We start from the raw sequence: 12636 nt of genomic DNA on the forward strand, positions 1-12636 counted from the left end.
CAGTTAATTCCATAGATTTTCTCTATATCAAGCTCCATCACATCATTCCAGTCCAGAAGATTATCCAAGCCATTGATAACTTTATCTCTAATATCTTCATTAATTTCTTCAGAGATAACGTTAAATTCCAAACAGTAGATTTTATTTCTAATATCCATAAACTCCAGATCTTTTTCCAATTCCACATTTGTTCCAATCTCCAGGGCTTGTATCTTCCCTTTATTTTTTCTTTTCTCATCTCTGATCTCATTCTCCTCTCTCACAGGATCCCCTATTTCTTTAAGCTCCTGCGTCATTTTGCTCAGTTCAATTTTCAGCTCCTTACTGCCCTGTCGCAGGGTTTGTTTCATTATCTCAATCTCATCCATTATTTTCTGAAACATAATTACTTCCAGATTCTCAGCCACTTTCTTGATTGCCATTTTTAAAACCACGAAAACAAAGCAAAACAAAAATAAAGAAGAACCACTTCTTATTTCAGCAACAATTGGGTTAATATTCCAGGCTTGATGACATCACAGTATAAACAGAGCAGCCTGCCTTATCTCTCTATGTTCAAGAATACAAAACAAATTTAGTTCCCAGCATCAAAACAGTTAGTGGCGTCGTGAAGAAGCAGATTCGTCAAAATAAAATAAACCAAAAAGAGAATAGTCCCAGACAATATAATGTTCCTCGGAATAGAAATCCCTCTTCTGTTTATATCTTTAGAATGCACTTCCAGGACAGCTTTTTGCAATAGAAACAGAGATAAGCTGTTAATTTCGTGAATAACAGAGAAGAGTTATAGCTGACCCAGAAGTTCTTTAAAGCTGATTAATTTGACAAATCTCTTTTTGCTGCAACAATTTAAACCAAGTAAAAAAAATAATAGAAAGAAGGGTGCTTGCCTGTTAGTCTGTTTTCTCTTTGAAGAAAAGATAAACGTATCGCATTAAACAGATAGAGCTTGTTCGGAAGTCCGTCCGGCATTGCTGGCTGGACCTTTTCTCATAAATTAATGAAATCCAGTCCTCCCAACAAAAACAGGCTTTTGAGGTTGATCTCTACGTTTCTCCCTGCCCGGGAGAAATTTCATCAGTCAATAAAAAAAAATGTTCTGACTGATTTATATTTGAATAAGCTTCTTTTGAGGCGGGAGCCCGTCTCAAAAGCAGGCACAAGCGAAGTCACCCTTCCCGGAAGTCTCACCCTTAGTGCAAAATTAGGTGACATAAGAACATAAGAACATAAGAAGAGCCTGCTGGATCAGGCCAGTGGCCCATCTAGTCCAGCATCCTGTTCTCACAGTGGCCAACCAGGTGCCTGGGGGAAGCCCACAAGCAGGACCCGAGTGCAAGAACACTCTCCCCTCCTGAGGCTTCCGGCAACTGGTTTTCAGAAGCATGCTGCCTCTGACTAGGGTGGCAGAGCACAGCCATCATGGCTAGTAGCCATTGATAGCCCTGTCCTTCATGAATTTGTCTAATCTTCTTTTAAAGCCATCCAAGCTGGTGGCCATTACTGCATCTTGTGGGAGCAAATTCCATAGTTTAACTATGCGCTGAGTAAAGAAGTACTTCCTTTTGTCTGTCCTGAATCTTCCAACATTCAGCTTCTTTGAATGTCCACGAGTTCTAGTATTATGAGAGAGGGAGAAGAACTTTTCTCTATCCACTTTCTCAATGCCATGCATAATTTTATACACTTCTATCATGTCTCCTCTGACCCGCCTTTTCTCTAAACTAAAAAGCCCCAAATGCTGCAACCTTTCCTCGTAAGGGAGTCGCTCCATCCCCTTGATCATTCTGGTTGCCCTCTTCTGAACCTTTTCCAACTCTAGAATATCCTTTTTGAGATGAGGCGACCAGAACTGTACACAGTATTCCAAATGCGGCCGCACCATAGATTTATACAACGGCATTATGATATCGGCTGTTTTATTTTCAATACCTTTCCTAATTATTGCTAGCATGGAATTTGCCTTTTTCACATCTGCCGCACACTGGGTCGACATTTTCATCGTGCTGTCCATTACAACCCCGAGGTCTCTCTCCTGGTCGGTCACCGCCAGTTCAGACCCCATGAGCGTATATGTGAAATTCAGATTTTTTGCTCCAATATGCATAATTTTACACTTGTTTATATTGAATTGCATTTGCCATTTTTCCGCCCATTCACTCAGTTTGGAGAGGTCTTTTTGGAGCTCTTCGCAATCCCTTTTTGTTTTAACAACCCTGAACAATTTAGTGTCGTCAGCAAACTTGGCCACTTCACTGCTCACTCCTAATTCTAGGTCATTAATGAACAAGTTGAAAGGTACAGGTCCCAATACCGATCCTTGAGGGACTCCACTTTCTACAGCCCTCCATTGGGAGAACTGTCCGTTTATTCCTACTCTCTGCTTTCTGCTTCTTAACCAATTCCTTATCCACAAGAGGACCTCTCCTCTTATTCCATGACTGCTAAGCTTCCTCAGAAGCCTTTGGTGAGGTACCTTGTCAAACGCTTTTTGAAAGTCTAAGTACACTATGTCCACTGGATCACCTCTATCTATATGCTTGTTGACACTCTCAAAGAATTCTAATAGGTTACTGAGACAGGACTTTCCCTTGCAGAAGCCATGCTGGCTCTGCTTCAGCAAGGCTTGTTCTTCTATGTGCTTGGTTAATCTAGCTTTAATAATACTTTCTACCAGTTTTCCAGGGACAGAAGTTAAGCTAACTGGCCTGTAATTTCCGGGATCTCCTCTGGATCCCTTTTTGAAGATTGGTGTTACATTTGCGACTTTCCAGTCCTCAGGCACGGAGGAGGACCCAAGGGACAAGTTACATATTTTAGTTAGCAGATCAGCAATTTCACCTTTGAGTTCTTTGAGAACTCTCGGGTGGATGCCATCCGGGCCCGGTGATTTGTCAGTTTTTATATTGTCCATTAAGCTTAGAACTTCGTCTCTCGTTACCACTATTTGTCTTAGTTCCTCAGAATCCCTTCCTGCAAATGTTAGTTCAGGTTCAGGGATCTGCCCTATATCTTCCACTGTGAAGACAGATGCAAAGAATTCATTTAGCTTCTCTGCAATCTCCTTATCGTTCTTTAGTACACCTTTGACTCCCTTATCATCCAAGGGTCCAATCGTCTCCCTAGATGGTCTCCTGCTTTGAATGTATTTATAGAATTTTTTGTTGTTGGTTTTTATGTTCTTAGCAATGTGCTCCTCAAATTCTTTTTTAGCATCCCTTATTGTCTTCTTGCATTTCTTTTGCCAGAGTTTGTGTTCTTTTTTATTTTCTTCATTCGGACAAGACTTCCATTTTCTGAAGGAAGACTTTTTGCCTCTAAGAGCTTCCTTGACTTTGCTTGTTAACCATGCTGGCATCTTCTTGGCCCTGGCGGTACCTTTTCTGATCTGCGGTATGCACTCCAGTTGAGCTTCTAATCTAGTGTTTTTAAACAACTTCCAAGCATTTTCGAGTGATGTGACCCTCTGGACTTTGTTTTTCAGCTTTCTTTTTACCAATCCCCTCATTTTTGTGAAGTTTCCTCTTTTGAAGTCAAATGTGACCGTGTTGGATTTTCTTGGCAATTGGCCAGTTACATGTATGTTTAATTTAATAGCACTGTGGTCACTGCTCCCAATCGGTTCAACAACACTTACATGACCAGGGTGTTGATGAGAGCAGCGTGCCAATCAAATATAATTCCGATTCTCAAATAGTTGCACTGGTTGCCAGTTATCTTCCAAGCCCAATGCACAGTGGATATATTGACATTTAAAGCTGTGAAGTACCTGGGACCAAATATCTGACAGAGTGGTTTCTCCTGTATCAATGGATCAGTGGATGAGGCTATTGTGGTGATCCCTGTGTTACATGAGGTCCATAGTGCAGCAGCCCATGAAAGACCCTTTTCAGTGGTGGCTCCACATCTGTGGAATTACTTCTCCATTGAAATGCCTTCTGCTCCAACATATTCATTTAGATGCCAGGTAAAACTCAACTTTTTTTGTCAGTCTTTGGAGGTTGATGTATTAGGTTGTTTTCAAGTTATGGTGCTGTTAGTTATCTTATTTATGTATTTTATGAGAATTATTTGTATTGTTCTTCCTTTTTTTGCATTATGTCTTACATTTTATATTGTCTCATTTTGTTGTAAACCATTCTGTGACCATATTTGGTGAAAGATGATGTAGAAATTCTTTAATTAATAAATTCCTTTAAAGGGGAATGAGACAAATTTATGGAGGATGGATCTCTCAGTGGCATTACAGAATCTTCCAATTGAAAGGCAGCCTATCCTAAATACCATTTGCTGGGGAGCAATATCAGGGGAGGACTGATTGTGGTCTGTTTGTTGGCCACTGTGGGAAATGCAATACTGGATTAGGGAGACTTTTAGTTTATCCAACAAGGTTCCTCTTGTGTACCTGTTTTGTGCTTATAATTTTCTCGGTGAGCTAGGAGCAGTTATGGGCAAGAGACAATTTCAGTTTAGGGGAAAAGTGAAAAACCTAATCCTCCAGCACTACTGCTCTGGCCTTAAATTGGGTTCCTTGTGATTGGAAAAAAAAGAGGGCATTTTTATCATATCTGTTTTGGTCCTAAATATTTACCATGGTCTTCCTTGTCTGCTCCAGCATACAGCATTACTAGAATGAGCTTCTTCAATTGCTCTGATCACACCACCTGAAACTTCAAGTCGTCCAGTGGTTTACAAGCTAAGTTGTGTGTTTTTTCATAGCTTGCCAAATGTCTGGACATTGGTAATGTTGGAGACTAAGGATTTTGACATATACCATATAGAACAGAGATAAGGAATCTGTGGCCTCCAGATGGCGTTGGACTACAACTACAATCATCCCCAGCCAGCATAGACAATGGACAGGGATGGTGAAAGTTGCTGTCCAACAACATCTGGAGAGTACCAGGTTCCCTATCCTTGATACAGAGCCATCATGGCTATCACCATTGATATGCAGCTCACCCAGATGCATTTGTGATCCCACCACTTCTTTCTCTGTTAACCGCTCTCTCACTCTTGGTCTTCCTTGCAATGGGCAGTGTGGGTGAAGAAGGACTTATAATTGTAGCCTTGCATACTGTTCAATATTTATACTGTTGCCATGAAGTGCTGTGAGGAAGACACAGTGATCAAACTGTCATAATTTCTTCTACATCCATATTATTTCTACTGCCCCATTAGTCTATTTGCAGTATGTATCTTGTTCCAAATAAAACTGCTAGTAACAAACAAAAGAAAGGAAAACCACGAACTAATGTCCTTTATTTGTCTTGGTGTGTTTTTTCTGTCTTGTTTTTTTTAAAAAAAGATTCATAACAGTAAAATCTGAAAAATCATGGTCCCCGGGAAATGAAAAGCCTGTGTAAAGTATAAATCTCAAACATAAATCCAGGAAGTACTTTGTGCGCCCTCTAGTGATCTACTGGCAAAATTAGAGCATTCCTCTTTGATCTTCAAATAACTGTGCTGGACAAAAGTGTTTTAAATTGTATGTCTGAATTGTTCCTCTTGTTTCCTCCCCTCCTTTTGTTGAAAAGAGATGAAGTTTTATTTCAAAAGTTAAAAATATAGGCAACAAAAAAGAACACACAACAATACAACAAGATTAGTAATTAAAGGAAACTTTTAAAAAACTGTTTTAATGATGTATTTTGAAACTGTTGTGACCCACCCTGGGGCCTTTGGGTGAAGGGATAGCAGTAAATGTTTTTTTAAAAAACTATAAAGAATATTTTAAAAAAATCAAATTCTCACGTCTGTGTCATATCCCTTCCTATTTATAGCCAGTAAAATAAAATGCATACCTTGATAATATATTTGTAAACATAAAAGTGATCCAAGGAATAAAACTAGAACTATTGTATGGCTTTCTCAGCATGTAACATATTCATCTCTTCTTTTTCACCAGTTTGGTGTTGGTTTTCCCCATCCTTTTTTTCCCTTCCATGCTAGGAAGGGACCCATTAATTGTAATGGCACTTGAGTAGCACACTACATACATCTCACTTGTGGGGGGGGCTTCAAAGGGGCTTGATAAGTGCCTAACCTATTTAACAAAAGCTGTCTAGAGCACTTGGGTAGTTCTAGTTTGATATCCACAGCTGTGGGGAGGATGCAGAGCATCTAATAGCAGAAGTACCACTTTTTCCTTCTCTTGTTTTACCCATTCTTCTTTCATTCATCCCAGCAGCAGTACAGAAACAGCAGAGGTTTGAATCATTTAATCTTAAGACTGTTATTGATGGGGGGGATTGAACACCTGTTCAGAAAAACACATTTAGTAAATCATTATTTAAACCTCCACTTTTATTCATTTACAAAAATATCCTCATATAAAACAAGGGCAGATGGAGCGGGTGTGAAGCAGAAAGGAGTGAGTAGTGCTGGAAGTGAGACAATGGTATGGGCCTTGGTGGGTGAAGCACTGCACACCTACACTTTGGAGGCCAGAGGAGCCATCACTGGAGGCATAAGTTGAGTTCTGTTGCAATAGAAATGAATAGCAATAGAAATTAAGTTAAAAAGTGCTGGGGCACCAGCTATTCCTTCTACATGAATTGTGACAGCAAATACTGTGGCTAGATTGCAGAGTCCACACCTGTTAACATTATCGTGTCCCACTTTGTCCTCCTAGGACTTTCGATGTTAAACGCCTGTCATACATCAGATAGCAATCTTACCAAAGTTGCAACTATGCTCAGGGATGTCAGCCAAGGCTATGACCATGTGAATTGCATTGCCACTCTGTGATTCCAGTCAGAATACTCGAGAAAGGGTGTTAACCCAGCACTTGTTCACGTGGGCATAGGGACCACTGAAAAATGTGGTGATAAGTTTCATGCAGTAAGCCTTTCAGCAGCTGTCACATGGCTGTTTTCACACACACACACACCCTCTCCTCTCCCTCCCTCTCCCTCTCTCTCCCCCTCTCTCCCTCTCCCTCTCTCTCCCTCTCTCTCTCTCTCTCTGCTGACTGCCTAAGGCTTACAAAACATCCCAGTACCTCTGCAAATCACATGGCTATTAGTTGTCCTACTTTGAGAGATCCTCACATGTGATATAAGAAAATGTATCTGGCCCTTTAGAAGATGGATGACCAATTAGTAGTACAGGCAGTAGGTGACTGTGGCATGCCTCTTCAGAAGCAGGAGATACTGGTTATGACCTCTTTCTCCAATTTGATGCCCTCCAATGTTTTGGACTACAAATATCATCTCTAACCATTGGCCACACTGTCTGGAGCTGATGTAGTTCAAAACATCTAGGAGACCGTAGGGTGAGGAAGACTGGACTATGGCACAGAGTCAGGCTTCCATTTCTGGTCTTGCTTCTCCAGCACAGCCTACTAAAGGGAAACACACGTTAAAGCAGAAGGATATACATATGTACTGTGATAGACGTGCAGTGTCTCATACTATACATGTAATGTTCTCCCCAAAAGGTTTGGCCACCACTGGTTAGAATCTGGATGTGCTTGCCGTTGTACTGATGTCTCTGTGATAATCAGTCTGCTCCTAGTAGCTCCTCTTCTCTTAGGTGTTTATTCAGTCTGAACTGGACAGTACATATTATTCTTCAATTCATCTCATAAATATTTTCCGGTGCATGGACACCAGCTTCCAGAACGTGCTGAATTCTTCCAGTGTCTGAGCTTGAGAATGCCACCTGACTGTAAACAGCAAACAAGTACGAATTACAACATTTGGGCCAAGTGAAATATGTGAAGAAAATGTAGTAAAGATACCCTAAGTAATGTTACAAGTTTGCTAATTCAACTCATTTTAGTATTTCCCTGTTCTTGGATTTCACCATCTATGGCATTCCCCTCAGTTTCTGTCTGCAGAGAGCTGGCCTTCCAACTTGTAACCTACTAAGACAAACATAGCCCACCTGCTTGGCTAGAGTTTGAGAGAGGGAGGGAGGGAGGGAGGGAGGGGGAGAGAGAGAGAGAGAGAGAGAGAGAGAGAACATCTCAGTACCCCTGCAAACCTTCGGACATTTGGCTCAGCAAACCTTGGGGATAAATTGTTGAGTATAAATGATTCAATGGAAATGTTGAGTATAAATGATTCAGTGTGGCTCTTGGCCTGACAAAGGTTAGCCACCCCTGGCTTAGAGCATGGCTACCTAAGAGACCACTCATACCATTGTGAAGCTATCCAGTTACTAAGATCTACAGGAGAGGCCCGCTTGAGGATACTGCCAACTGCAGAGACCCACTTGATGGCCATGCATGAGAGGGCTTTCTCCTTGTCACTATCTATTGTGGAATGCATTCCCTTCAAGGAGACAACTGCCCCCCTCTCCTGGCATCATAATGTTTTTATGATGTCTTTAATTTTTGATTTGTCATACTCTGCCTTGGTGGTTTTCAGAAAGGCCGTATAAAAATTTAAAAAACAAAATAAAAACAATTTTTTAACCTGGCAAATATCAGATCGCATCATTCACTCTGTCAGCAGGACAAAATCAGGAGAACACACCCAATAGCAGTTGGTGGGGAGGCAAAGGCAGGGTGACATTGTGTACCTGGCTTACAGCTGCCAAATGTGGCTGCCGCCTAATGAGAGGGGAAGGCACAGGGAGCAAGGCATGGTGTCGGTACAGCAGGAGAGCCAATCCGATGCTCGTGTCACCATGCCTGTGCTGTGCTTCGTTCCCTGTACCTCACCCCTCCCGCTCTCTGTAAGCAGCAGCAATGCTCAGTGTCCAGAAGCCACATACGGAATGCAGCCCCACCTTTGCCACCGCACCAACTGCTACTGAACATATCTCAGCCGCAGCATAATCCAGGGTATTTATTCACATTTTAAAAAATCATTTAAAAATTCAGAAGAAAATCATAGTCCCTATACTTCTCAGGGCACCTTTACGCTGCTATGAGCATGCCCAGCAACATCCAAGGTCATACATCTGAGGCCTATGTCACCTCCCTACCACCTTCTCCCTTAAAAAAAACAAAGCAAAACAAAACAAAACTTGGGAAGGATTGGTAAAGGGTGGGGGGAACCAAATAAAAAATGATCCAATTCCAAATCATACAGATACATTGGAACAATCTGGGCCTGATTAGGGATCAGCCTGGGGAATATTTGTTTTCTGAAACCCTCAGGATTTTATCAGTGTCGTTCTCTAGAAATAACTCAGGACAAAATAAAATGGACATGTTCTGCTCATACTTTTCTAGTGCTGAGCTGAAAATTCAGAAGTGAGAACATTTGGCTTGAATTTTAAGATGGGGAGACAAAGTATCCCCACAGTTTTCTATTTTGCTGCTGCCGCCACCAGTTTTGTAGCAACAGCATTCCCCCCGTGATGCAAAAATTACTCTGTGAAAGACATAGCATTGTTTCCAAGGATTTATGGGAGATTAAAATGTTCACCAGAAATAACTCCATATGCCTTGTGGGATTTTTTTTTCTTCAAGCAGCAAACCCTTACTCCATTTCACCATCATCTTTTGAATGTGCCCATAGTGTCAGTACTGGTATTCAGGACTACACTCCTGTCTGCTTCTCTTATATGGCCCCTATAGTATTGGGGAACACTGCTGCTTGAAACACATGTAACTAGTTGTGTGCTTCTTTAAATGCAGGCCTGTAAACATGAGGCAATGTACGTATGTACTTCCAAAGTATGTGAATATGTGGCGCTAATGCTGATCTCTCCAACTCTAGTATACACTTATCTCGTACAAGAATAATCACAAGTTGTAAAATTATTACAGTATCTACTCTTAGCACTAACAGACTCAATAGTAATTACCTTGTAGAATTACGCATCTTCTGCTTCTTGTATAGATACCCTGCAGGATATTAAAACCAACAAAAATAAAAGGCAGTTAGTTCTGTTCAGAGCTTGGAAGATTACTTTTAAAAAGTAATAAATTACAGTTACAATTACTTGGCCCAAAAAGTAGTAATTACCGTTACAATTACAATTGCTCTGAAAGTAACTGATTACTTTACTTTTTCTCAAAAGTAATCACTACAATTACATTTCAGTTACTTTTTAAAAAAACTCCTACAAGGTGCTGGCCTTGGCTGCTGCACATCTAAGAAGCCTAAAACAATATTAAAAATAAACACACACACACAGGGGGTAGTAGAATAAAAAAATTTATCCATAAGATTAACATAATGGCATAACAGAATCTCACATCCCCCCAAGCAATGAAGATACCCCAACTATTGAAATCTAATTTTACACTTGAAATGCTTTTATAATATGTTTCTGTTATGTCTCAAAAGAACAAGATGCTCAAAGAGCATGTCAGACAAGGAATGTCTTTTACAGTCATTACGTTGCCACCAGTACTGAACAGGCGTTCTACTGCGGCGCTTGAAGGCATGCCTGTGTTGTGCTGCAAAAAACACTGCAGCACATGTGGAAAGCCATGGAGTGATGACACTTTTCTGCTGGGAGACCTCAGGTACCTCACCAGTTCCTCCTCAGCAGTGTCCACTGCTGACTTCTTGCCCTGGGGCAGAAAGTTAAAGAAGTCATCTTCTAAGTCATCTCCTTCCTGGTCTTTATCTGAAGACTGATCACTGTCCTCATTAAGTACACCCATCTTTATTTCAGCTTTTAACAAGGCTTCCATTGTGTATCTAAGAAAGAGAGAGGATATGTTAACACATATATGTTAGGAAACCATCATCTGCTCTTCATTTCCTGATGCTTGTCATGTCCCCTGGTTCAGGGTCCAGCCTGAGCCTGTGGATGATGACATGGAAGGTAGGAAGGTGACCAATTCACCACACTCATGGGGCAGCACAGCAGACCCTTAAGGATTACCTGCAGCAACCCAAGGTTGTGATGAGGAGCCCCAGGAAGAAAAGGCCCAGCCCCTGCCTACCACCTTAAGCCCTCTGATGCCTCCCTTGAGACAACATTTCCCTTGGAGTAATCCACCCAAAGGGCTTCCCTAATGTTCTTACTTGTTGGTATGGGTGGTGGCCTGACACGATTCCAGCCGTTCTAGTTTGAAGCGAGGGTGTACGCAGGCTGCCAGAAGAAGCAGATCCCTGCCAGATCCCCACCTCTCAAGGGTTGTCTGCTGCTGCTTCAGCATTTGGGGAGGAGGGGTGTCATGCATTGGTTCAGGAAGGCCACGTCTCCTTGCCTTTATTGCTTCTTCAATTGCTCTCAGCTTCTCAGGGTGTGCCCTCTGAGGAAGAAGAACAAAGCATGAATCCAAGAAAAAATGGAAGAGGAACTTCACAATTTAAACATAAATAGACAATGGACACTCTTTGAGGACCAGCATGACAAAGGCTTACCTCAAAATGTTTCTTCACATTGGATGAGGAGGAAACAGCTGATCTCAGATTTTTGATCCTTGGAAGGCAGTAATTGCGTCGTACAACAACATTTTTCCCACTCTGGCTCACAAATGTACAAGCTTTCTCTAAGCCAAACCATGGTACTTGCTGTTCTGCAGATGTGGCTGTGGGCAACTGGCACTGCTTCATGCCCTCCTCCTCCTCGTGCACAGGGCCTCCTTTCTGAACCTCACTTTCTAGTTTTGCCTCCTCAGGATCAACAAGCTGTGACTCAAGTGGCCGCACTAACTGACTGCTGCTCTCAGCAGCAAAACCTGCAACAGGTGTCTCTGTAATAAACAAGAGATAATGCTCCTATATGGGTGAACTTCAGCTGTGATGTGCCCCCATCTCTTCCCCATGCTGCAAGATCCCCCAGTCAGAGTGGAAGTAAGCAGGTCGATAGCACAATTAAAAGAGATCCTATTTGCATCATTTTTGCTCACTGAATAACCCTGCCTGGGCCAGTCTAACCTACTATCTCACAGGGTTGTTGTGAGAACAAAATGAGACTAGGGTTCAAATCCCCACATAGCCATGAAGCTCACTGAGTGACCTTGGGCCAGTCACTGCCTCTCAGCCTCATGAAAACCCTATTCATAGGGTCACCATAAGTTGGAATCAACTTGAAGGCGGTACATATATTTTTTATTTTGAATATGATGATTATGATAATAAATATGCAGCATTTCAAATTAATTCTGTATGAGAAGCATTCCATGCCAAGCTTGGAAAACCAAGGATGAGGTATAAAATGTAGACAAAAATACTTTTGACAAAATGCCGTTTATATTTTATATATATGAGCCTGGGTAGGGAACATTTAATGTAGCCTACTTGCTTTCAGCAAGAAGGGTTAAGTGCCTTCAGGCTAGGGCAGTCACCAGAAGGCCACAGCAGAGACAAAGGAGCCTAGTGTTGTGGAGATGTTAGATGGGAGCTTTGGGGAGTAAAGATGGAGGCTCCTGAAGGCTGCAATTCTAAACATGCTTACTAAGGGATTAAGCCCCATAGAACTCAACAGGACTGACTTCTAAGTAGATATAGTTTGGACTGTGCTGTTGGTAAACCTTGACTAGGGTTCTTCTGCAAAGACATCCATATCCAAGCAGGGTTGGCAACCCCCTGCCTGGAATACCCTGCCCTTATCTTTTAATGTGGCTGCTCCAAATGTTTTTACAGATTTGACCCTTTACTTCAGAAAGAGGTCTGAAAAATGAGTAAGAGTAAGAAGTATCTTTTAAAATTGTTCTTTTCAATTCACTCTTGAATGAACATCATACCTAGGGCAGATCCACACCATTCCTTTAAA

At 41.6% G+C, this 12636-nt stretch overlaps 1 protein-coding gene across 1 annotated transcript in view; it reads right to left on the minus strand.

The window, feature by feature from the left end:
• The window catches only part of LOC133378781 (uncharacterized), a 77018-nt gene that overhangs the window by 33921 nt on the left and 30461 nt on the right, over nt 1–12636 (minus strand). The window contains exons 5-9 of the mRNA XM_061613406.1: nt 11283–11614; nt 10941–11170; nt 10442–10610; nt 9766–9805; nt 7583–7669 (exon numbers count right to left, since the gene is read on the minus strand). Coding sequence (XP_061469390.1) covers nt 7583–7669; nt 9766–9805; nt 10442–10610; nt 10941–11170; nt 11283–11614 — 858 coding nt within the window. The remainder of the gene's footprint in view (nt 1–7582; nt 7670–9765; nt 9806–10441; nt 10611–10940; nt 11171–11282; nt 11615–12636) is intronic.

Source organism: Rhineura floridana, chromosome 3 (genome assembly GCF_030035675.1).
Source record: "Rhineura floridana isolate rRhiFlo1 chromosome 3, rRhiFlo1.hap2, whole genome shotgun sequence".
Lineage (NCBI taxonomy): Eukaryota > Metazoa > Chordata > Lepidosauria > Squamata > Rhineuridae > Rhineura > Rhineura floridana.